The sequence below is a fragment of the Nelumbo nucifera genome, chromosome 3 (assembly GCF_055504915.1).
Source record: "Nelumbo nucifera cultivar China Antique chromosome 3, China Antique-T2T, whole genome shotgun sequence".
NCBI lineage: Eukaryota > Viridiplantae > Streptophyta > Magnoliopsida > Proteales > Nelumbonaceae > Nelumbo > Nelumbo nucifera.
Window position 1 is genome coordinate 4,381,295 of NC_142651.1, and position 25,835 is coordinate 4,407,129.

The 25,835-nt window shown below is 37.1% G+C and overlaps 1 protein-coding gene across 1 annotated transcript; it reads right to left on the reverse strand.

Moving 5' to 3' along the window:
* Nucleotides 1–1,117: 1,117 nt before the first annotated feature.
* Nucleotides 1,118–20,296, reverse strand: LOC104592893 (ruvB-like protein 1). Its single transcript, XM_010252427.3, has 12 exons — nt 20,038–20,296; nt 19,578–19,766; nt 19,310–19,441; nt 18,994–19,143; nt 15,542–15,697; nt 8,596–8,730; nt 8,413–8,478; nt 7,728–7,834; nt 2,267–2,366; nt 2,041–2,132; nt 1,711–1,780; nt 1,118–1,615 (listed from the first exon to the last, which is right to left on the reverse strand). The coding sequence occupies exons 1-12, from the start codon at nt 20,119–20,121 to the stop codon at nt 1,526–1,528; spliced, it is 1,371 nt and encodes a 456-aa protein (XP_010250729.1). The 5' UTR covers nt 20,122–20,296; the 3' UTR covers nt 1,118–1,525.
* Between the last annotated feature and the right edge of the window lie 5,539 nt (nt 20,297–25,835).

The window sequence follows — 25,835 nt, forward strand, 5'->3', positions numbered from 1 at the left end:
CATTACCCATTTATGATTGGATCCGGAATCCAAACCCGTGTTTTATAGTGCAATTCATTGCAATCAATATACAAAGATCCAAATAGTCGAGGAGGTTATTAATTCTTACCGGAAAATAAAATAAAACAAAAAATTGGAACCTTGAAGCAGTGCTAGGCTAAAATCATGAAATCAAGGCCTTTCATGCATTGTTATGACCCACCTTACAGCAATATATAAAGGGCTGTGATTTACGCTTGTAGCCCATATCCACTCCAGTGGTGAAGTAGCTGGCTTTTAAACCAAATAATCCACAGGGCACCAATGTTTTTTGGGTTTGGGCCAACACCATTGGTAAGAAGAGAATTGGGAGATCAGTCTCAGATTCCCCCAGTGTGTAGGTCATGTAACACCACATGAAAAGATCATGAAAATTCCCCGATCGAATGGACCTAATTGAAAAATTATAATCTTATTAGATGAACGGGATGATTAGTATCACATCTATGGACTCCACTAATATAATGTCAATAGTTGCCTTAGTTAATTGCCTTCACGTCCAGACGATTACATGAAAATTTTATACATTTATTTTCCAATTGGATCTGAAAAAGGTTATACATGTATACAGACCTCCAAGGGACAAGGGCCATCTGAATAGCAAGATTACACCTTTATGTTGAGGAAAAGTTCTTTATGCTGCATTTGTTTGGGTGTAAATATCAGATCAGTGTTATATATTTTATAGCCGTTTGGATGGAGTGTAATTAAACACTCACTGAAAATCAATGTAAAACTCTACTCAGATTTGAATTTTACATTGATAATTGAGAAAAACTTTAACTTCGATAAAAACGATGTAAAAGTTTACGTCAAAATCTCATTTACACTTTTAAACCAATTGGTGTATAACTCCAATGGTGTAAAAGTTATATGTACACCTATTTCAAACTCAGACTTAAGGTTCAGTTTGGAAAGAGTACAAATACAAATATATATCAAATAATACAAGTTACAAGGTTTTGTACTCTACATATTTGTATTTGTACCCCTTCCAAACTGAGCCTAAGGACAAAATCTTTCTTATTATCTATCAAACCAAACACAAGGGAAAGCTTCACGACACCATGTGTCCGGATTTCTCAACTCGGTACTAAAATCATTGGTTATTAACCAATTAATCATATTACATCAAATACAATGTCTGAAAAATGCCTTTAAAGTAACAATTCCTCAATGTGTCCTTGGAAAATCCCTCCGGATAAGTATCCATATTACTCAATGGTGAAAGAAGACAACGCAAATACAGTATGCGGTATGCCAAAGCCATGGAACAGTTAACGGTGAAAGTGAAACAGCAGCAAACCACCGCAAGCTGTGCATATGCTGGCATTGATAAAGCGTCAGAAAATAAGGGCTAAAATGTTGAATGAGCAGCTACATTCCGCAACCAAATTTGCATGAATGTTAACTGTGACTAAGTCAGTTTCCGCACTTGTTTGCTTCATCATTTGAGAGTAGCCAACCATTTAAGCAAAAGCTACAATCAGGATATGTATCTTTCCTGCTGTTCTTGAAGGAGCCTTGCAGAAGATTTTGCGTCCAGATATAGAGCACTCACTTCATCGAGATCCGCCTGCGTTGTGAGAAACAAAGATAAGGTCAGCACATAGAGAATATCACCAATGTTTGTAAGGACTTTGTCTTTTGGTTTACTGAATAGGTAGGTACCTTGCAAATTTTATCTCGACCATTCATTCTAGCCACAACACTGGCAGGAGATAAGAGTTGAACTGCATGCCTGAACAGATCAGATTGAAGGTGTAAAAACTAAGCAGTACTTGAAGAAAACACTACATTTGTAGGAACGAGCAAGGCTTTAAATTTCAGAAGTTTTGGTAATTTCAAACTCCCTGGCTCTTGATAAAAATTTTCAAATTTCAAGCATTTTTTGGATAAATTGTAATTATTTATAGTACTTTACTATTTTTATATTTTGTTATAGAAAGAGAAACCCATGTGCAGAAAACCACAACAACAATTCTCAAATTAAAAGAGGACCTTAGAGATGTCTGTTGCCCAATCTCTCCTAGGTAGGCCAAACTTTCATCATCAATTTCCAGTTCCTCCACCTGTGCCCGGGTCGCTAAAATCTGGCCAACAGACAAATTGATAAACAGGCCAAAATGAGAATTTTATAACACCCAAAAAAGAAAGAAAGAAAGAAAGAATGGACCATGAAAGTGCAAAATCTTTCACCGAGAGGTGTATATAATAGAACAAGAACCTGTATCATGTCAGCAGGTCCATAAGTTTCTGTCCGTATAATCACCAGACGATCTAACAAGTCAACAGGTATGCCATGAGGACTGCTGATATCTGTCCCTCTGCAATCACACATGAAAAGACTGATCAACACATTTAGTTGCATTTTACAGACGATTTTTTTTTTTTGTGCATGCATGTATAATCAATATTGATGGCACAATATGACTTCATTTGTTGTTGTAAATTTGTAATGGAAATGATATAGGAGATTAAAATGCATTACCAAGTACGTCTACAATCTTCTGGATAAAAAAATTCATCACTAAAATACCCCTAGAGAAAGGTAGAGGTAAGGGTAAAGAGTTCATTTTTTGGGAAATGAAAACTATTAGCCCCATACAAGGCTAGTAAACAAGTGACTATCCAATAATGACATAGTTTTTTAGGGCGCCAAAGTGAGGCTAGGCAACAGGGGGCACCTTGTCACCTAACAAATGTTTTTTTTTTTTTTTTTTTAAATAAGAACCCCAAATTCTAGGGTAATTCCCTAGGACCCATAGCAACCAGCAAACATCGTTCACTTGTAATTGTGAATATTTCTCATCAATAAGTACAAACTTCACATCAAAATATAGAAAATCAACATATTCATGAGAAGAAAGGGAAGAAAAGAAATTTCAGAAAATATAGGGGCTGAGCCCCTATTTTTGTCCTAGGAAAAAAAAAAGTAAAGGTGGAAGAGAAAGAAGAGAAAGAATGTGTTGATTGGATAATATTTTCAGTCCTTCCTTGCCTACCAGTTCAGGTTTTGAAGTCTTCGAGGGTTCAACACAGCATGCACCAACATGTGTGTTGATCGAAACCTAGCAAATAATAAAGAAAAAGAAACTAGCATATAAACCCACAAAATGAATAGTTTAGTGTAATAGTCTATTTATTATAATCTCAGAAAAAAAATAAGAATAGTATACAGAACCTTCTATTAAAAAAAATCTAGGCACTTAAGCGACACAAAACACTCCGTAGGCACCTTGTCACCTAGCACCCACCTAGGCATTGCCTTGACAGATGGATAATGAGTAAAGAGCATCCACCTTTTTGCACATGGCACAGCTAGAGATCACATCCCTAAAAGGTTCCAAATAAACGCTAAAAGAAAACAAAACCTGACCTTGTTGAAGATGAAGTTGATGATATAAACAAAAAAAGGAAGAAAATGCCCTGAAGGAAGAAATGGAAGAGGATGAAGAGAGAGAAATCATGAGCAGGGGATGGAGATGATCCTTGGTCTGAAACTATGGAGGATGGGCTGATGGGGAAATTCAATTTGACAAAATGTTTAAGATTGGATAAAAGATTCAATTGGAAAAAGCTGTTGATATGGAAGCCAAAATTGGTATTTGGTAAGCCATGAGGTCTGCTGACTTTGTTTTCCTTCGAGGCAATGAATTTGGTCAAGAAATATTTAATGAGCTGGAAGAAAATGAAAACCTATACGAGCCAAGTGAGAAAGACAATGGTAAGGCCATCAGAGGGGCTCAGATGGAAGAGCAATGGATGCTGGGAGGAAAACCAAGGGGGTGTTTTGTAGTGTGGATGAGAAATTGGTGGGTATGGACTGCTCCACACCACACCCTGTGGTAGGGACCAATCCACACCACACCACAGTCCACAGCTGTTCTGAACTGTGGACAAATTGTGTGGACTGGACCAGTCCACACCCACAGTGGCGTTCTGTAGGCGTGGTGTGGACGTCCACACCACACTTTTTTATTCCATGTATCTCATATACATTTATGAATGATCTACACCAACATTTTAAAAAATGACCCGAAAATGAAACCATTCTAGCCACTAGTTTCCGGGTCGACGGTTCGACCGTCTGATTCGAACTGACGACCTGTTCTGACAAACAAATTAAAAAATAAAGACGGTAAAAAACCGTTGAATGGGTCGACGGTTTGACCGCTCAAGTCAACAGGTTGACTTTTTCAACGGTTTTTGGCCAAAAAACGGGTTTGGGGTGTAGGTATGTGGCACTCACTCAAACCCTCAGAACGCCAAACATCAAGATTAACACCACAAAAGTGCACGCGAGCAGCTCACACGCTGCGATGAACCCACAACACACTAGCATCCTTGTAATGAACTCGCAATACGCATCACAATAATCGCGATAAACTCGCGGTTCACCGAGTCTAGTCAGCGCCCAAACCTAAAAAAACCACAACCGTACCCATCCGTGGGTCCTGAGCCCACTTGAATGTGCGATGAAGCTACACCCGCTAAGGTGTGCGATGAACCCGCAACCCGCGAACTCAATCGCAATGACGGGTCAAAAGGGACGCTAGCCGAGCCCATGATGAGGCCCGCGTATACCCGAAGGCACGTGGAACCCACAACAACAAAGGATATAGCGAGCCGCCACGTGGAGTTGGCAGGGCACCACCCACCGAACGGTGACGTCACAGATGGCACATAGGATTAGTTGTAGTGTGCAAAAGGGAGTAGCACACGTGAATGATGAGGGATCTTAAGGATAAGGAAAGTCAATCTTTGCGGAGATCCTCATGGGACGCATGGCGAAACCCCAGTAGTGCACCCAATAATTAACAGCGAATCAAATATCCCCTTTCCCGATACGGAGCGAGTATCCTCATCTCCTACCTTTTAGGGTCTCGGGATCTCCTCCATAAATAGGATCCTCCTCGTATTGGAATTCATCCAAACCTAAGAATTCGTCACCCAATGCTCCTAAGTACGCCCTAACTCTCCCATTGTGCATCCCTAATCGAGAGAACCTCATTTTTCCCTTCTCACGGGCCTTCCTCAGTCTTTCAAAGAGACCGCTCCCCAACCAAGCCTTACCTTGCCTACATGGGGTAAAACAGAACCGCTTGCTTGGAGGGTTCCCAGGCTGAACGGTTTGACTGTCCGAGTCAACGACGGTTCAAAAACCTTGATCTACATAGTTAATCATAAATATCTATTTTTTGCATTTTATATGATAAATATATTGAAAAATGCATCAATGAATTAATATTAACCAATAAGCATTAATTTTTTTATAAAAGCAATGGTAAAATAATTAAAATTAAAAAAATATATATTTAAAATATAATTTTATTGATAAAACATTAAAATAAAAAAAATAAAAAAATTAAGTAAAATAATTAATATTTTATTGACAAAAATATTAAAATGTGAAACAAACAATAGGGTAGCCTTTTAGGGAAAGTGTGAAGTAGGGGATCAAAAATCAAGTGTGGGTGGTTCCTAACCACGAGATTTTACCGTGGATGAGAAATTGGGGTGTGGACGGGATCTGTCCACGCTATATTGGGGTGTGGACAGGACCGGTCCCATCCACACCCAGCCGAACACGACCAAACCCCGTAAATGGTCCCGTCCACGAGATTTACGCGGTTCCGAACACCGCCCAAGTCTAGAGAAAGGGGAAAAGATCAAATTAGTTGAGTAGGGAGGGTATAGTCTTTGGCCTGTTGAATCTGATTGGAAATGATTTATTGCTTTTTGGCCTTAGGGTGGGGTAAAAGAAGGAACGAATCAAGTATTTGGAGCACTATCTCCTATGTCATTTCATGCAACAGCTGGACAAAGAATAGGGATGCAAACGGATCTGATCGGATTTGAATAAGGATATATCTGAATCCAATCCGACATTGATCATGTTAGATCCAATCCGACCGGATTTGATAGGCCTCGATTTGAACTCGAATCCTATCAATAAGTTGGATCTTCAGATCTGATCCGGTCCAACTTGTTTTCTTTAAAAAATAATAAATTATTAAAAGAAAAATAAAATATAGCAATTTAAATAAAGAAAAACAGAAAATAAAAGTATTTTTAAATTATTTTCATCATATATATACATGTTTTTTATAAAAAATAAATAATATAACAAATTTATAAAAATACAATATAAATAATATATTTATAAATAAATAAATAACATATATATATATGTATTCGATATATTTATATTTATAAATATATAACATACATCGGATCGGATAGTGGTGATCCAAATTCAACCAAATAGGATCGGATCGAATCATGATCCGATCCATTTGCACCCCTAACAAAGAGGATAAGAAGAATATGAAGGAAAGTCGGGTTCTCTATAGTCTCCAATAATCATTTCATTGGTTAGAGAATGTATTAGCATAATAATCATTTCTACAGTCTCCAATATTAGATACCTTTTTTTTTCATTTTGTATTGAGTGTTCTCTCAACATTTGTCTTCTCTTGTAAAATTATCAACAAAAATTCTATTAACCTGCCATTTGGATGTACAGGAAGTATCTTTTTGGTAGAAGTTCGTTATGGTTGAGATCATGGTTCAAAGTATCGATACACTAGAGTGTTTCCATCACTCATTCTTTTTTTAACCCTTTTTTTTTTAATTTCACATGGGGGGTTGGTCTTAGGCCTAACTACCCCATGAAAATCATCAAAATCCAAAATACCTTGTATTTATACAATACAATACACCCGATACACCCCAACCCTGATACATGACAAAATTTTGAACGTCGATTGGGATGCTGTCATTACTCTTTTTTGTTGTGATTTATTATCAATTTATATTTTCTTTATTTTATTAAAAATACCCTTTTTGTTTTGTTCATAAAAAATATCCTTTTTGTCTTCACTTAGTAGTTCACAAATTTTGATTATAATTTGATGGAACTTTTACAGTAGGGGATGAAATAAAATCACTTTGAGATGATTGATCATGTGCAATTAAGGTCACAGGAGTAACCAAGGAGCCATTTAAGGCAAGCTGAAGGCTCTAAGGGTGGGCAGAAACTGTAAAATCCCAAAAATTACATCAATTAATTTGTGAAATCTAGAACCTTTGTATCACCAAAATATGAAGTTAATGGTTCGTGGAATACTTGTCAATTGTCATAGGAGCCATTTAAGACAAGACTGGAGGCTTTAAGGGTGGGTTGAAACCGTAAAAGCCCAAAAATTATGTCAATTGAGGTGTGAAAATCTAGAACCTTTGTATCACCCAAATATGAAGAAGTTAATGGTTCATGGAATGCTTGTCAGATTCACGTTTCCCGTTTTGCCTATTATGGACCCATCTTAGTTGAATCTCCTCCATGAACCAAGATTTTGGAGTGATAAAGATCAAGCTCCTAAACACATATCAGCACACTCAACATTGAAATTGAAACATGTGACATTTGATTCATATATATATATATATGGAGAAATGACTAAAATTAAAACGATCAAGTAGAATTTATACAATACTTAAATAGATGGAATAAGGCTTTGGTGATAATTATGAGAACAATAAAAGAAAAGGATATACCTTAGATTTGTGATTTTTATGTCCATCATAAAAGAAAAGATAATACTGAACAGTTGGGTGTAAATTCTAGTAAACTCTTAGTTAACTCTAAATTTTTTAGTATTGCCACAAGGAACTATTAATCATACCTTACATTGCATATACCTCTGTTTGTTGCAAAAATTACTATTGGTGACAAGGAACTCTCTAAAGCACGATTCAAGTAGGAAAAGCATTCCATATCCAGCATATGAACCTGCAAATTGCAATTGGAGAATTCAGAGAAAATATCAAGGCTAACTTCATTAGGCTGCGCTGGATTGGTGAAAGTTTACTTTTTGGGGGGGAGTGAAGGGGATGACATTTGTTCCATGTATGATCAATTTACACTTTTTTTTTGGTTAGATGCAAGGTTCAAAGTATTGATGCGTATCGTGCTGGTGGCTTCCCGATATGCCCCTACAGGGGTTGTATTGGGTCAAACCATGGTTCAGAGGGTAGCTGGGACTTAAACCGACCCCTCTGAACCGGTTTTGAAAAAATAAATAAATAAAGCATTAAAAAAACACCAATACGGGCCGATACGCCCTACCGGCGTATCGGCCTGTGTCGATACTTTGAACCTTGGTTAGATGAAATAATAAGTTGGAAATAGGTAAAGTAAGGGACATATTCCTTCCATTTTAGCATATTTAAATAGGAAGGAGTAGTCATTTTGAAACTCCCATCTAAGGTGAGATCCAGTAAGTGATGGAATTCATTTCCATTTCTGAAGCTTGATCCAAAAACAGCCTCAGAACCAGAGAGCACACAATGCTTGAAAGAAAAAAGAACCTCATCAATAAATAGGACTCCTGGGACAAGCTCTGCCACCCCTTCATCAATATAGCGGTTAACAACCTGCCATCAACAAAGCCAGTCAGCTAAAAAAAAAAGAGCCATATTAACAGGGGAAATCCAAAGATATCATGTTCAGATGGATGAGTTGTAATATGCTGAATGACCATAGAGCAGAACCTTGTTAATCTCCTGTCGCAACTTATCAGTGATTTCAGTTTTCTTAGGTTTCATCATCTGGCCCATTAGGGATAATATATCTTGTCCTCCTTGTGGTCGAGCATTTGCCGCATCCAGGTCATGTAGTGTTACATCCTGATAAGGAGTAAACCAAGAACTAATACGTCAATATGAACGATTTTTTCTCAGTAACAAATCAAAATAGTTTCATTAATAACAAAGTAAAGCAAGAAATAAAATAATAAGGGAGATGGGCCAGATTGTTCCTTGGAGTAGTTTAATTCAGCTTCCTGACAAAATTCCTATACAAAGTTTCATAACTTGGAGAGCTTTGACTGAGAGACTCCCTACTCAAAATATTTCAATGAAATTGAATATTATTTCTTCTTCCTCTTGTTTCTTTTTGCCAAGACCACAATATATATTTCTTTGCAAGGCACCATCCATCATTCCCCACCTATAGACATCACCTAAATTGTGTGCCAAGTCTCCTTTCATGGCTAAATTGCTAAATATGATTTCTTTTAGTATAGACACAAGTAGTGCATTTTTATAGAAACAAACACTTCAAGTATTTAATTTAATTGTTTCTTTTTTTTATGAAAAAAAAAACAATTTTTGTGAACATTGAGGATCTAAGGAAAATGTTAGATTTGGAAGCTTGCTCTTACATGCATAGAAAAACCACATCCACATTTTGCCTCATTAAAGATCATGTGGTGATGCTCAAGAGTGACTATTTTGAACGACTTGGGAGGAATAGACAAATCATCTTCTTGAGTAGAAGCAAGCAGATCCATTGATCTTGTCATTATTAGAATAGCTCATTGGATTTGCATGAGAGAGGAACGTAGACACTTATTAGTGGATGATGTGGGTAGATAATGGTTTAAGCCAAGAAGGTCAGATGAGGGGGGTTAGGCACCTGCACCACAAAGGAAACATTTTGTTGATTCATTACAGCCCCATTTTGTTGATTCTTTCTTCAGATGGCCTAAGAAGCGAGGGAAGACTATGTGGAGGAGTATAACGGCAGCAATGTGCTGGTCATTGTGGGAAGAAAGAAATTCATGTATTTTTTCAGACAAGGAAAGAACCCTGGAAGAACTGTTAGACCTAATCCTTTTAAGGGCTGCCCACTGGCTGAAATCTTCGGAGTTGTTCTCAGACTTTCCTGTGGATGACTTGCTAAGAAACTGGAAAGAGATTGCTTCCACTGCTAGATGCAAGAGGACTCTTTGTCCCTCTTGGTCCCCTCCCCCTTTGGGTTTCATTAAGTTGAACTTTGACGGCAGCAGTGTAAGGAATCCAGGACCCTCTGGGATTGGAGGAGTTTTCAGGAATGAGGAAGGGGTTGTTATTGCTCTATTTTCTGGCCCTATTGGAGAAGGTGACTCTCTTAGGGCTGAGATCTTTGCAGCGCTTGAAGGAATAAGGAATTCGAAGAGCAAAGAAGTTAAATGTCAGCCGATTGATCCTGGAAAGTGATTCGAAGGTGGTGGTTAACTGGTTGAAGAAAGAGGACAGTGGTTTGTGGAACTTTAACAATGAAAAGAAGCAGTTCTTATGGATGTGTAGGGGCATTGAGATCCAATACAGCTGGGTGAAGAGGAGTGCCAACTCATTTGCGGATGGGTTGGCCAAGCAAGAGGTGAATAGGGAGTCTGTTTTTTGGGCTAGTTTTTAATTTTTTTCTCTATGTATTCTCTTTGTATTCTGTATTTGGGGAGCGAAGATATTTTATCTCCCCTCTTGTATACATTCTCCCTCTTTTCTCTTAATTTAATGAAGCTGGTGTTATTGATCAGAAAAAAAGAAAAGTTATCATTGCTTCTTTAAGGATTAAGGTTAATGAATTGTCTAGTTCTAGTTGGTAGAGGGGGAGGAGAACTCGCAAGTCGTGATAAGATGGATGATAATTGGGCTGAGAGTTCAATGGCTACTCTAGTAGTACATCTGGGAAGCTAGATCTCTTGTTGCCACTTTGAACACTTAGTTCCATTGGAGACAAAGATCGGCTAACTCACTTGTTCACTATGATGCCCAGATACAGGTGTCGATGGGATATGGGAAACAAACATATAACTCCATTTCCTAATATCCTGGACAGAGATATGGGTATGGGTCATAGTTGTCAAGGCGACGCCTAGGCAACAAGGCGCCCTTGGAGGCTCGCCTTGCCCAATCGCCAAGCAGTTTTGTATACTGTCTTATAAAATACTTCTATATTATTATTTTTTTGAGATTATAATTATAAAATAGACATTATTAAACAAAAATATCCATTTTGTGTGTTTATAAACTAATTTCTTTTTATTATTTTCTTATTTGTTAGGGTTTAATCAACACAAACATTGCTAACTGCTGTATTGAACCCTCAAAGACTTCAAAATCTGAACCAATAAGTAAGGGAAGAACTTAAATTTTGTCTAATCAACACATTTCTTCTTCCACCTTTTCTTCTTTTCCTATAACAAAAATAGGGATTCAGTCCCTATATTTTTTGAATTTTCTTTTCTTTCTTCTTTTTCTTTCATAAATATGTTGATTTTCCAGACATAAACGTGAAGTTTATAATTTTCTTATGAAAATTATGGATAGTTATCAAGGAAATATGGTTATGGAACCTAGGGAACTACCCTAGGATATGTGGCTTTTACTTAAAAAAAATCCATCACCTAGGCGACTAGGTGCCCCCCCCATCGCCTAGCCTCGCCTTGGTGCCTTGAAAACTATGGTATGGGTATCATATTTAATATGCTTATATAATTCTTTTATATTAATTATACAAGCTAAGTTATCATTTTTCGGTACTTTTAAATATTACTTTTACCATGCCAAATTTAATTGAAGTTCTAACACCAACAGATTCTTTATAGTATATTTATTAAACATGCCAAAAGTTTCTAACACTATAAAGTATACTCTAGAAGTAACCATGCAATATCCAGTTACCATGTTGTGTCAGACAAGGATATGTTCGACATGTGGATCGTGTGGTTCAGGCATCCAAGCATCAAAGTTTGCTAACTCTTTGATTTGAGGGGGAATAATGCAGGAGCCAACAGAGTCAAATTTTGAAATTTTCTGAATTTGTATGTTTTTGTATTTTTAGACAATAGGGATATTTTGGTCATTTTAAATGTTGTCTCTGGGTCCAGCCTAGGAGTTTGAATTATCTAATCATAGTTTAATTTTGTCTACAGTTTCAGTCATTGGTTAATTAGTTTGAGAACTACTATTTTTTCTTATGATAATCTCAATTCTATAGGTTTTGAGTTTCTAATTCTAACAAGATAAGCATCTCAATGGTGTCAATATATATGTAGAAAATTGGAAAAAGGAAAGACATAGCTAAAAAACTTTGCAGATTATTTTCAACTTGTGTGACTTTTGGTGTGTGATTCCAAATAGGGGTGGCAAATGGGTGGGTTGGGATGGGTAAGGGTTGAATACCAACCCACCCATATTGACCCACCAACCCACCATGACCCATCATCAATCCTTGTTAAAGGATCATAACCCACCCTAACCATAACCCACCCTGACCCACCCATATTGACCCTTAACCACCCTCACCCATACTAACCACCTACCCTCACCTATAAATACAAAAATGGATCGGGATGGCCCGTATACCCGAAATAATAACTTTTGAAAGAATGATCTCTTTCAAGATTGTCACGTGACAAAAACAAGTCAGGTCAACCCGTATACCCGAAAATGCAAAAATTGTAGATAAATGCAGAAAATGCAAAAAATACTAAAAATTTCAGAAAAAATACAAAAAAATACCAGAAAATTATGAAAAATACTAAAAATTGCAGAAAATTCATAACTTTTGTAGACAAAATCAGAAAATTACAGAAAATGCATGAAAAACACCAGAAAATGCAACAATTATGCATTAAAGCACCAAAAAATTGTAGAAATGCAGAAAAATACCAGAAATTTTCAGAAAATGTAGAAAAATACCAGAAAGTTGCAAAAAATGCAGAAAATACCAAAAAAATATAGAAATTTTGCAGAAAATGCAAAAAAAATGCATACTTTTATAAAAGTACTTTTATTAAAATAATAATTTTCTGCTGGGAGGTGTCCTATAGGAAAATCAACACTTCAGACCTACTGCAAAAGAGAAGGCCTTCCATGTGCTTGTCTCCTAACTGGTGTGTACTTTGTAGGGCTAATGGTGAGGATTGCTCTCACTTTTAACCTGTTCCTTTTCTGTTGCTATTTGGAGCTGGATCTTTGCCTTGCTTGGGTGCAGGTGGAATTTGGCTACAACTGTAGATCAGCTCTTTGACCCCTCCTTTGTGCGGCCCACAAAGATTGGTAAAACAATGTGGAGATGCAGTAGAGCTGCTGCTCTGTGGACAATTTGGGAAGAAAGAAATGCGAGGATTTTCCAAGAGAATGAGAGAAATATTCAGAACATAAAGGACTGCACTTTGAACAGGACAATCCATTGGCTCAGATCTTTGGAATCCTTTAAATATACTCCTTTGATGACATATGGAGGAATTGGATAGTTGTGGCTAGTAGTAGTACAAGGAAGAGCAAGGTACCAGCAGTGTGGGTGCCTCCTCCTGAAGGCTGGACAAAGCTGAATTTTGATGGTAGCAGCCAAGGAAATCCAGGCCCTTCAGGAATAGGAGGGGTGCTGAGAGATAAAGACAGCAATATCTTAGCTTTATTCTCTGGCTCTGTGGGTATAGGAGACTCTATTAGAGCTGAGCTTCTAACTGTGGTACAAGGTATTCAGATTGCATATCAGTTTGGAGTTCAGAATTTGCTTATTGAAGGAGATTCCAAACTTGTTGTGGGTTGGTTAAAAAATCCAGATTCAGTTATTCGGTGCTACAGGGACATTATGAGAAAAGTTAAGTGGTATTCAAGGAACATGATTGTTAATTCTCAGTGGGTGGGTAGAACAGCTAAAACAGCTAATGCCATAGCGGATGGGTTAGCTAAGCAGGGGTATCAAGGGAATTTCTATTCTGGGCAGCTCTGTAATCTTTTTTTCTGAGCCTAATGTAATACTTTGTTGCTGTTGAGGAGAGGAAACTAGCTCGTGCCACTCCTCGGGCAGTCTATTTAGTAACATCACTTTATTATCTCTGAATAAATTACCATTCATTTATCAAAAAAAAATTGCTTTCGTGTAAAAGTACTTTTATAAAAGTGTTTTTATGCTTTCATAAAAGTGTTTTCGTAAAAGTACTTTCATAAAGTGTTTTCGTGTAAAAGTGCTTTGTAAAAGTACTTTCGTAAAAGTACTTCCGTAAAAGTGCTTTCATGTAAAAGTACTTTTATAAAAGTGCTTTCGTGTAAAAGTACTTTTGTAAAAGTGCTTTCATAAAAGTCATTTTCATAAAATTACTTTATAAAATTGTTTTTGTAGAAGTGCTTTTGTGTAAAATTGCATGTGAACACGAAAGTTAATAAAATCTATTTTATTTCACTTTTAATCTCAAAATGAAATGTGGCATGGTGGTTTGGAATTGTAATGAGATATAGATGCGTTAGGAGGTCTGAGTTCGAGTCACTTCAACTGCAGTTTTATTTTATTTTTTTTTTTAGATATGGCGAGTATAGATAGAACTGACTGTGACCCAAACCATCCTGACCCTAATGGGTACCCTTGACCCAACCCACCCTGACCCTTTTCCACTGACCCTAATGGGTTACTTGACCCATATTGACCCGCCAATAGATTGGGTGGGTATGGGTGGGTTGGGTGGGTCAAATGGGTTGGGGTCAAGATTGTCAGCCCTAATTTCATTTGTTTTTTTTTTCAGGTTCAGTCATCAAAGGCCTGAAGACAAGCAATCAAATGTCACCATTCAACATCAACTAATGGAATAAATTGATTTCAGGTATGCTTTATCTCAGTTCCCTTCGACTATCAAATTTAACACATTTTCTCTAGAGAGAATTTTCTCTCTAAATGATCCCTATAGAATGTTGGTGAAAACCAAGTTCTCTTCACCCACCACCCGTATCAGATTTTTTTCATCCCATTGAAATAGCTTAAAAGTTCCTACTAGAAACTATAGTTTTTAAAATTACTAATTCCATGAATTCTCATCATTTTGTGCCAAACCATGAACCATCTCAAAAGTCCTCCAAATTCTGTCTCATTGTCTGTTTTGTTTGTATATCCTCTCATGTACATCCCCCTCCCCCTTTTTTCCCCCTTTTGAGTATAATAGTTGCCTTTTCTCCAAAAAAACAAAGCCCTCTAAATTCAATACCCTTAGTTTAACATACTAAACACTTCTTTGAAACAATTTGAAGAAATTCCATTCCAATCTCAAAACGTGATGAATTTTTGTTTTTCTCTCTTTAGAAATCCCTGCGTGTTGCAAGAGATTCAACACTAAATTATATGCCTAACCATTTCACACATTAATAGCCCCAAGCAAACATTTACCCACCTTCCTTCGACCTGCCCCTAGCTTTAAAAAATCAAACCTTGGACTTAAACCCTAGAAATCATTGTTTGTATTTCAGTTTTCCCTCAAATTTGTTACCAGTCCGGCCTTGGGTGACATACTGACATCTGTTCTACATTAGAGAGTCAATAGAAGTGAGTGTATTTTGATCTCAGTTGCTAGACTATGAGATAAAACAAGACAAATCATATACAATACCACCAAGATAAGGATTAGAATTAGCTTCAACAATTCTACCAAGGTTGAAACATCTGAAGTTTTGATTTTCATTAAACTTCCATCAAAACAATATAAGTTGTGTACAATAAACTGAATCTCTATGGGTTTCAAAATGCCAAGAATATCAGATTTTGTTGGAATAATCAACACAAAAGTCACAAGGCATTAAATCTTTAAACCTTGACTACTGCGAAAACTAACATTTTCAGCATTAAAACCTAGTATATGATAGAATATAGATAAAGATGCTAACAAGCACTTAAACAAACCTGAACTATCTCTTTCTTCTTGTGAACCTCTCCTTTAGGAAGTGGAACATACTCTTCAGCCTCAAGGTCAAACTCTGTAGCAAATGCATCACATCTACCCACTCTTTTAACTGCTCCACTATTTGCCTCAATATATATAACATCACCAACAGCAACCTGCAGTTGAATTAGGAATTTCATGAGAACCAGTAAAGGCAAAGGTAAAGAAAAGGTGTTAAATGCCCAAAAGATATTATACCAGTTTGATTTATTATGACAAGAGGGACAATGTACATATCCTGAATTTTGATATATACACTCACCATGTAATCCTTGTTTTCGTCCCCTTTCCATGCTTTAATACAACTTAATCCTTATGTGAAAAATAAAAAAGATAAAAAAAAAGAAATAAAAAACATGAGAATTCAGAGTGGGAATGCTCTAAGTGACTGGGAGGAAGATGACATGGCCAAGTTGCTGCAAATAATTTAGATCTGTTCACCAGATGCCAGGTCCTCCTTATTTGGAATATGGATGTAGGATATCTCTGAAATGTTCTAGGTAAAACCTTTATTCAATCAACTAAGATCATGAGATAATGGCTCCTTCCCCATAAACAGTTTGTAACCCTCCTTTAGATTTGTTCATCAATCCCAGGTTCTCCTAATTCTAGAATATATATATGTGTGTGTGTGTGTATGGGTGTGCGTGTGCGTGTATGTGTGTGTGTGTGGGATATCTCTGACCTAGGTGAAGTCTTTATCCAATCAACTGAGATTTATGGGTAGGGGTGCAAATGGATTGGATCATGATCCAATCCGATCCAAGATCCAATCCTATTTGGTCGAATTCGGGTCACCCCTGGTCGGATCTTCGGATTGGATCTGATGTGTTATATATTTATATATAAATATAAATATATATAATACATATATATATGTTATTTATTCATAAATATATTATTTGTATTGCATTTTTATAAATTTGTTATATTATTTTTTATAAAAAACATGTATGTATATATATGATGAAAATAATTAAAAAATACTTGTATTTTTTTTCTTTATTTAATTTGGTATATTTTATTTTTTTCGTTTAATAATTTATTAAATTTTAAAGAAAACAAGTCGGATCAAATCAGATCCGATAAGATTCGAATTCAGATTGAGTCCTATCAGATCCAATCAGATCTTCGGATTGAATCAGATCAGGCATGAACAGTGTCAGATCGGATCCGAATATACCCTGATTCTAATCCGATTCAATCCGTTTGCATCCCTATTTATGGATAGTGGCTCCTTCTCCATAAACGGCAGTGTAACCCTCCTGACCCTACTAAGTTGTCGTTTATTGTAAGGACAGCAGCATTGCCACATTTGTCAAATACTACACAGAGAACAAACTGTTAAGATGAAGCAATGGAATTCTATCTACCAGTGGATTGTATCACTGCAATTCAGAAATGGTAGAATGCCTATCACTCCATTGCCCATCTATCTCTATGATTTGGGCACAGTTTCTTCAGTTCCTCCATTCCAGTTGGTGATTTTTGAGGTCCATCCTCAGTGTTCTATCAGACTGACAAATTAAAGGCTTATAAATATGATGAGGCAAATAAGTATCAAATAATCTTCTAACAACCATATGGACAATATCATCAAATGGAATGGGAGAACCTCAAACGCCTGAGAACACCTAAGGAAGAGTCTTCTGGGTTTGGGTAGAACCTGGGCCTGAGAAGGGCTGTCAGGGACACATACCTTGGGAGTACTTCGAACTTGTTAACAATTCTTGAAAATGTTTTCTTGGACCCCTCTAATGAAGATATCAGAATTTGGACCCCGTCCTCCTCTGGTACTTTCTCCTGTGCTTCCTTCTTTGAAACCTTATCTTAGCCTTCTACCTCTAGTGGTCTATCTTTCCCTGTTAAAGAGGTTTGGAGCAAGCCCATTCCTCCTTGGGTTGGTAGTTTTTGTTGGGAAACATTCCTGGAAAGAATTAATATAGGTGACCTGCTTCAAAGAAAGAGACCTAATTCTTGTCTATCCCCATATAGGTGTATTCTTTGCAAAGTTGAAGGGGAAACTGGTTACCACCTATTGATTTCTTGCCTGTTTGCTATAACTATTTGGGAATGGATTTTCTCCCTTTTTGGGTGCAGCTGGACCCCTCCCTTGAATGTGCAAACTGCAAAGCCTCTTCTCTCCTTCTTACTTTAGTTGGCCTTTAAAAAGAGGGAGAATTATGTGGAGATGTATTAGGGCTGCAATCTGCTGGCCTATCTGGGAAGAAAGAAACTCACGTACCTCAGAAAAGGAAAGAACCATTGAGAATGTAATGGAGTTAATACACTTAAGGGTGGCTCACTGGCTGAAATCCCTAAACCTATTCACAGTTTTCTCCTTGGATGACTTGTTGAGAAATTGGTTAGAGATAGCTAATTCTGCCCAGGTTAATAAGGTTTCTTCTCCCTCTTGGACCTCTCCCCCCTGGATTCATAAAGCTGAATTTTGATGGCAATAGTTTAAGGAACCTAGGGCTCTCTGGTAGAAGGGGAGTGTTCATGAATAAAGAAGGGCTTATTATAGCCATGTTCTCAGGCCCTATTGGAAAAGGAGACTCTCTTAGGGCTGAGATCCTTGCGGCTCTGGAAGGTGCCCAAAGAGCAATGGAGTTGAACCTAAGAAAAGTGGTTGTTGAAGGCGACTCAGAGGTGGTGGTGAGATGACTAAAGGAAGATAACTCTAGTACCTAGAACTACAGCAATGAAAAGAAAAAATTTAAGTGGTTGACTAGGGACATTGAGGTGGAATACAGTAGGTTAAAGAGAACTGCTAACTCACTTGTTGATGGGTTAGCCAAGCAAGGGGTGAATAGGGGATCTTTCTTTTGGGCTCATTTCTAATTCTGTATCCTTTGTTTTCCTATAATGGGAGAGTTAAGAAAGTTTACCTCCCCCTCTCTTGTAATTAAAGTTTCTTATCCCTAATAAATGCTGTCTTTACTGATAAAAAAAAAAAAAAAAAAAAAAAAACACCTGAGGAAGAGGTACACAAAAGACAGTAGAGAACAAACTCTTGAATATATGTGCAGTAAGCACAATAGTTTCACAGGTTTAGCTCCCATTTCCTTTTTATCTTGTTATACGCTTGTTGTGCAAAGATGAGCTAATTTATTTTCATATTTTTCTATGATGGGATGATTCTACCACTATGCATGGGCCATAGTTGTACACTTTTTGCTTTCTTATATAAATAACTCTTGTTTTATCCTTTCAAAAAAACATGGAACTTCAAAATATTCTTAAGTCATATGATCATTATTCCATGCATAACTAAAAAAAGAACAATTAGCTTAAAGATCCAACCAGAGATCACAAGTTCAATAGCCTCATTTTTTGCATCAACAGTTCAACACCAAGAAGTCCTGATCAAGGTCCATCATATACTCAAAAAAATAAAATATCGCCTAACCTTCTCCTTAATTAAAGCATCATAAATGGTCGGGTCCAACTTCAGCTGCTTGGTTCCTTTGACAGTTTTTAGCCCGATAATTACATGGCTAATGCTTTTTCCATAGCCACCTGTAATGCTCTCAGTTTCTTCAGGGGAGAGTTCAGTCACCTAAAACAAGTTCACCAAAAGACCAGAAATCAGAATGCAAATCCACGAGAAAAAGTATCGTATGGAAATCTAGAGATTGTACAAGTCAGAGAGTGAGGATATGAGAGCACCCCGGCTACAGCTCTGATAAATAATAATCCAGAGAAACAAATAAAGAAAAGCTCACCTCTCCTTCAAAGACCTCCTTATTTTCCTTGATACGTAGACCAATAGCCCTTCGGAAGTTTTCCATTAAAACTTCGGTTTTCTTTACTTCTGCCGAGTATACTTCCGACCCAACCATTGGGCAGAAGGGTACCTACATTTACATAGAAATAGAATGTGTCTTGAACACTGTGCATCAAAATATCCCAAAATTTGAGTTCAAACCCATTTTGGTGTCAAATAAACAAGTTGTACATGAAATAAGCATGGAAAATTCAAGCGCTGTGTACCTTGCTTCCAAGCTCCTGGGATATTCCAAGGGCCAATGCAGTCTTCCCTGTTCCAGGAGGCCCGGCCAGCAAAAGTGCCCGGCCTGCCATCTTCTTCTGCCTTATCATATCAACAACAAGACCTGCCGCTTCTCGAGCCCCAAGCTGACCCACGAATCCACCAGCCATGGGAATCGCTCTGCCACTCGACTGCAACAGGTTTTATGTAAATAACAGAAATTATAGCTATGATGTTGTCTACTCGAGAAAAGAAAATAAATGAAAGGAAAATAAATCAAATCTCGCGGATAAGTTTTACCAGGAATGGTGAGAAAACTATACATTGATTAAACACTAAAACCCCAAACCCCTAAAACCTTAACAACAACAAGCTCACTTCCATCGAACCACAGATTTCAGGAGGAAATGCAAGAAAATTAAATAATTTCTGTCAGTTGAGAGAATGGGAAAGCATACGTACATCAAGACCAAGGCCTTTGATGTGGGTGTGAGTAGCTATTCTCTGCTTCTTTGTCGTGGACTGAACCTCTTCGATCTTCATCATCTTTTACTTCCTCCCTCTAAACTCTGAATGCTCCAAAATTCCAAACGCTCGAGCTCTGCTCCCTTGCTTTGCTTATTTCCCTCGCGACCCTTCTTTAAAGGCCCGATAAATTACAGATACCTCGCGCCCATAAGCAATGTTTGGAATGGCTTTCGGACGGCAGCTTTGGGCTTTGTGAGCTGGACCCCACCCGAGCAGCCAATAAGCAAAATGTTTGGCCAACAAGAGATAATGGCTACGCGGTTAATAGAACTGTTCATCGGCCGGGCCGGGCTTTGTATATGTATCAACAGAATACATTTAGGCCCGAGCTCGAGCCCGGTTCGACTATCGGGCCTAATTCTTGAGCCTGAGTTTGACTCTCATATAAAGCCCAAAGCTCGGGCCCAAGCCTGAACCCGGCCAGAAATTTGAAAATAAATATTCTTTTCTTTTTTTATTCAATAAAAAAGTGTTTTATTTATAATAAACATCTCACTATTACTTAAAAAAAAATGAAGAATAATAAAGATAAAATGTTATATATATTATTATTAAATAAAATATATTTTTATGATTTAATATATTGTATCAAGTCAAGTTTAGGCTGAGATTTTTTGAGAAAGCCCGAGCTTGGCCCCAAAAAAATTGGGCTTGGTGCTTTAGGCCCGAGCCCAAGCCCAACTTAATAACAGGTCGGGCTGGGCCAATCCGTTAGGCTACCCGGCCCATGAACAGGTCTACCAATGAAGCCCGTTTAGCCAATGTGTTTTAGTGCCCGTTTGGGATGGCTTTTCTGAATTATTCTTTTAGTTGCATGAGAAAAAAACATATTTGCTTCTTAGCTCTCATGTGGCGCTCCTCACACCAACCCGAATTTGATTTTGTCCTTGTAGCTACGCTTGGAATCGTTGTAAATCAATAACGGTGTAAAACTTCACACCGGTTCGATTTTATCCACGTTTGAAATGATAGTGTAATCATGATCATCATAAAACTCCACTTTGGTTCAGTTTTGTGTGCATTTGGATGGAATGGAGTGTTATGTCGATAATCGACGTAAAACCTATAAAACATAAAGTTTTACATCAATTATCGACATAAATACTATATCAATTTTATTGATGTAAAACTTTACATTCTTCACCCATCACATTTTTTAAAAAGCAACGGCCACTTTTACAGTTTAGTGAAAAACGTCATCGGTGTACTTTTACACCGTCCTTATAGCCCTTGCAACTATTAAAAATGTTTTCCATAAATTACAAAGACCCCCCTCCCAACTTTTACATTATGGAAAATACCCCATAATGTCATATTAGTACTTAGAAAGATACAAAATTCAAAGTATCATACGATACGCATTTCGGTCGTATCATATTAGTACTTAGAAACGATCGAAACACCATTTTGTTAGTTTTTTTTTTTTAAGTTTGGTTTTCTGAGAAGCTTAAAACATGTTTTTTATTATTAAAGAAATTGGGGGTCCCAAACACCTAGAAACAAGCATTTTGGCCTATCATATCAAAACTTTAAACCATGGTAAGATGATGGAAGCCTTTAAAATACCAAAATACCTTGGGAATGATCTCGTTTATTAAAAATGGTATAACACTCTAAACAGTAATGTGAGAATCTTTTTTGAAGTTAACTGAGGGGATCTTTGTCTAATAGTTAAAGTTTAAGGGGATTTTTGTCAAAAATTAAGTATAAGAGGTTTTGTCACTAACCCCAAAATACAAGGGGGTCTTTGTAGTTTACCCTAAATAAAATCATACAAGTAGGGAGATGTTCCCAGCGGATATCAGGCTGTGAGGGTGTAAGGTTGATGTTAGGATTGATGGTTTGCAGTAGACCTGTTCATGGGCCGGGTAGCCTGATGGCCCGGCCTGCACCCCAGTTGGGCTTGGTCATGTAATTAGGCCCACAGGCTTGACCTCGGGCCTAACACAGTAAGCCCGACTGTGTTTTGGGCCGGGCTCGGGATTTGTCAAAAAAGCACGGCCCGGCCTAACTTAGCATTATATATTTTATAAAATATATGATATGTATTTTATATATTATATAAAATATATAAATAATATAATATGTATTTATAATTTAATATATACATTTTTTATTCTTTTATTTATATTCTCTCTCTCTCTCTCTATTCAACCACTTTAGTAGTAGTAATAGTATGGGCCAAATTTCGGGCTCGGGCTTTTTATTTGGGCCGGGCTCGGGCCCAAGTTGTAGGCCCGATGGTGGGGCCGGGCTCAGGCTCGGGCCTTAAAAAAATCTATTAATACAGAGTGAAAGCTCGTCCCGAGCCCAACCTGGCCCGACCCATGAACAGGTATAATTTGCAGGAATAGGGGTCTGGAATTGGGATCGGAATGGGGTCTTCTGATTCCAACTGTTTGGTTGGACGAAATTAGAATCCTATTCCCATTCATGCTGGAATGGCATTCCCCCATTTGAGGGAATGGCCATTTCCTACCCTTCCCTTGGGAATGAAATCCCATTCTTGTCGACTTTAATTCTCATTTATGTCTGAACCAAACAGACTATGGAATAGACTATTCCGATTTTGATTATAATTCCAATTCCAATTCCGATTCCAACTACGAACCAAATGGACCAATTTTTATTCTCACAAAACTGGTATGAAATAGGCCCCACCTCGATGGAGTGTAAATGGGTTTTTTGACATCTTTTTGCCTTTGTGAGTTGGACCCAATCCGAACGTCCAATAAGCAAAATACTTGATGAATTTTTCAAAAGGCCCAGTATACCAAGAGAATAAAATGGACATCTAGTGAATATTGTTTTAATGCATAATCATGATGGATTTGCTTTTGGATGTACAAGATAAGACCCACCATGGAAGGATTAGATTTGATTAAGTTGCTTTCACAAAACCTCTTTAAATAAATAACTAAAAGCCAACTTCATCGAAAAGTCGTCTTTCATTGTTAATTGGAGAGTATATTTGGATTTTCTAGTTTTTTTTCCCTCATTTTGTAGGTGTGGCACTAAATAGATAGTATAAGTTGCGGAGATAACGAGTAAGATGCTGGGAAGAATAATGACACGAGAATGGATTGGTTTAGGTTTAGAAATATTGGAATTTCAAAGAATGAAAGACAAAACGATGTTAGGGTTTAAATGCTTAGAGAATGGTTAAGCGTTAGGAATTAATGGACAAACAACAATAGGATGAATGGAAGCCAGTGAATGAATCCATGGGCCTGTCCGCATCATGAACCCTGTTATTTATAAATGAGGGAATGGCTCAATTCGTGTATGGATGAGAATTATAGAAGATTCTTAAGGCGATTAAGGACTCTCTAAGAATACTGGGGGACATGTAGTTAAGAGCTCGAGTCATTAGGTTTTTTTGGATGAGGACATGTGTCATGCTACGATACTGGGGGACATGTTTGCTCTAATTCCCACGCCTACAAGCTCCTGGTACATGTTATCTCAGGGTCATGCGATAAACTCTTCAATTATATTGTTCCCTAAGTTGTCATTTTGCTTTGTCTCATGCCTCATAAAAGTTGTCCACGGTTTAGGTTTAAGGTGAAGAACATTTGCAATTGGCCTCTGAATGGAAAATCCATGGTCTTTCTTAGGCGAGTACTACTTGAAACCTATGGTTTTGTTAACATGGCTAATTCATAGTGATATTTTAGCGTAATGTAAGTCTATTCCCTCACGTTTTTCACCATACATAATTTACAGGCATTTCTGTAAGGGGTCCAACTTGCAAGGCCATTAGATGATACATGAAAGTTCTCTTGGATGTAGTGGTGAACACAAGTTGAGCTTTTAACAAGTTATTTGAGCCTGACCCGTAAAATGCTCAATTTGGCTTAAACTAAACCAAGCTTCGAGCCAAATATATGTGGTTTGCTAAATCAAGTTCAAGCCGAATCAAACTAAAATATATGATCTTTTGAGTCAGGAAGAATTCAAGCTCATGATTCTAAATTGAATCAAGCTTGAACCTAAACTTAAGCCTCATGTTTTTGTTTTTTCTCCCCCTGCAAAGCCAGATTTTAGTAGCTATATTTTACTCAAATCCACCCATACATAGATGGGCACTCAACAACATCTTAATCGGCATTCTAGAAGCTAGCTTCTATGCCCATTTGAGAGGGTTTTCTTGTATCGATTTAGGTAGGTCCATGTGGATTGCCATTAGACATGTTCATGGGCCAGATAGTCTGACGAGTTGGCTTGGCCTGACCCATCCCAAACTGGGCTTGAATAAAGTTTTAAGCCCCTGAGCTCGGGTTTGGGATTTTCCCAAATAAGTCTAGTCTGATAATATTATATATAATATAAATATAATACACATGTTAATAATGTATAATATATATTATATAATAATAAAATTAATAGCAAAAAAAATTCTATATATTGACTATATAGAATAATATGTTATAAAATACCTTTAAAATTGGGCATGGGCTTGGTGATTTTCTTTTTATAAATGTCCCGTTCATTTTTCGGTAAGTTACTTATTCAGGTAAATGCAATCACCTAGGTAAGTGTTTCCTTACCTGGGTAAGTGCATTTACCCATGTTCTTTTATTTCATAGGTAAACAAGGTAATGACCATTTTAGCCATAAAAATCCATTATTACCAACTTTCTCCCCTTTCAAAATCCAAAAAAAAAACGCCCCAAAAGAGGCATAGCCCAAGCCGAACCCAGTCCGACCAATGAATATGTCTAATTGCCATAGAGCTATTTTCGGTGAAATCCCCGTAAAGCCAGAAAGCACTACTGTTGGGCCGAGAAATCAACTGTCCAATTGATTTATTTTGGTAGTTTCTCCAAATATGTTAAACCAATGTCGCTCATTCAACACAAAAGCCCTCCCAAATGAATTCTAATAGCCTTTTCAAAGTGGATCCAATCAAGGCAGCTCAACCAAAGCTTCTCCCAAACAGGCTCTTGAGTAGCTTATTCAAAGTTGTTCCATTCAAAACATCTCAATCAAAGTTGAAACCCTCTCAAAGGGGAGTAAGGTTTAGCTAAACACTTAGCTGTTCAACAAGCTGTGGAATCAATGATAAGGTTTAACGTCATTATTAAATACATGGGCCTGTATCTTTTATAATGGAGCCCATGAATTTATTATCATCATTGGTTAGCATTCAGCTAATCTGAATTGCTCAAACGGATGCTTGGTTGAATATAGTGTTAGGGTTAGGGTAAGGTCTTAAAATGTTTGGGTTGGTCTAGGGTTGATCTCAACCCGAGCCAATCCGGCTAGAGTGCTACAATACAAAAACCCCAACTAGGCAGCTAGAGCTAGGGGTGTCCACGGTTCGGTTAACCGAACCATGGCCCCTTTTTGTAAACCGAACCGATAGTATCGATTTTTTTATTTCACTAAACTAAAACTGAATCGGTACCATCGATTAACCGATCCACCGATTTTAGTTTTTGATCGATTCAGTTCTTCGGTTTTTCAGTTTTTTATATTTATAATATATTATATAAATATATGTATAGTATTATATTATAAATAATAAATGATATATAATATATTATAAATATATAAAATATTTGTAAATAAATGATTATAAATATAATATAAGTATATATTTATATAAAATACATAACAAATACATGATATATATATTAAAAATATATATAAAATATAGATATAAATAAATAAATATATATAGATATATATATATATATATATATATCGGTCGGTTCGGTTAACTATTA

Coding starts and splice junctions, on each gene's coding strand:
- LOC104592893 (XM_010252427.3), bottom strand. CDS start 20,121: ATGATGAAGATCGAAGAGGTTCAGTCCACGACAAAGAAGCAGAGAATA. Junction 19,144..19,309: donor AGGAGGTCTTTGAAGGAGAG/GTGAGCTTTTCT, acceptor AACTTGTTTTAG/GTGACTGAACTCTCCCCTGA. Junction 15,698..18,993: donor ATGCTTTAATTAAGGAGAAG/GTTAGGCGATAT, acceptor ATTCAACTGCAG/GTTGCTGTTGGTGATGTTAT.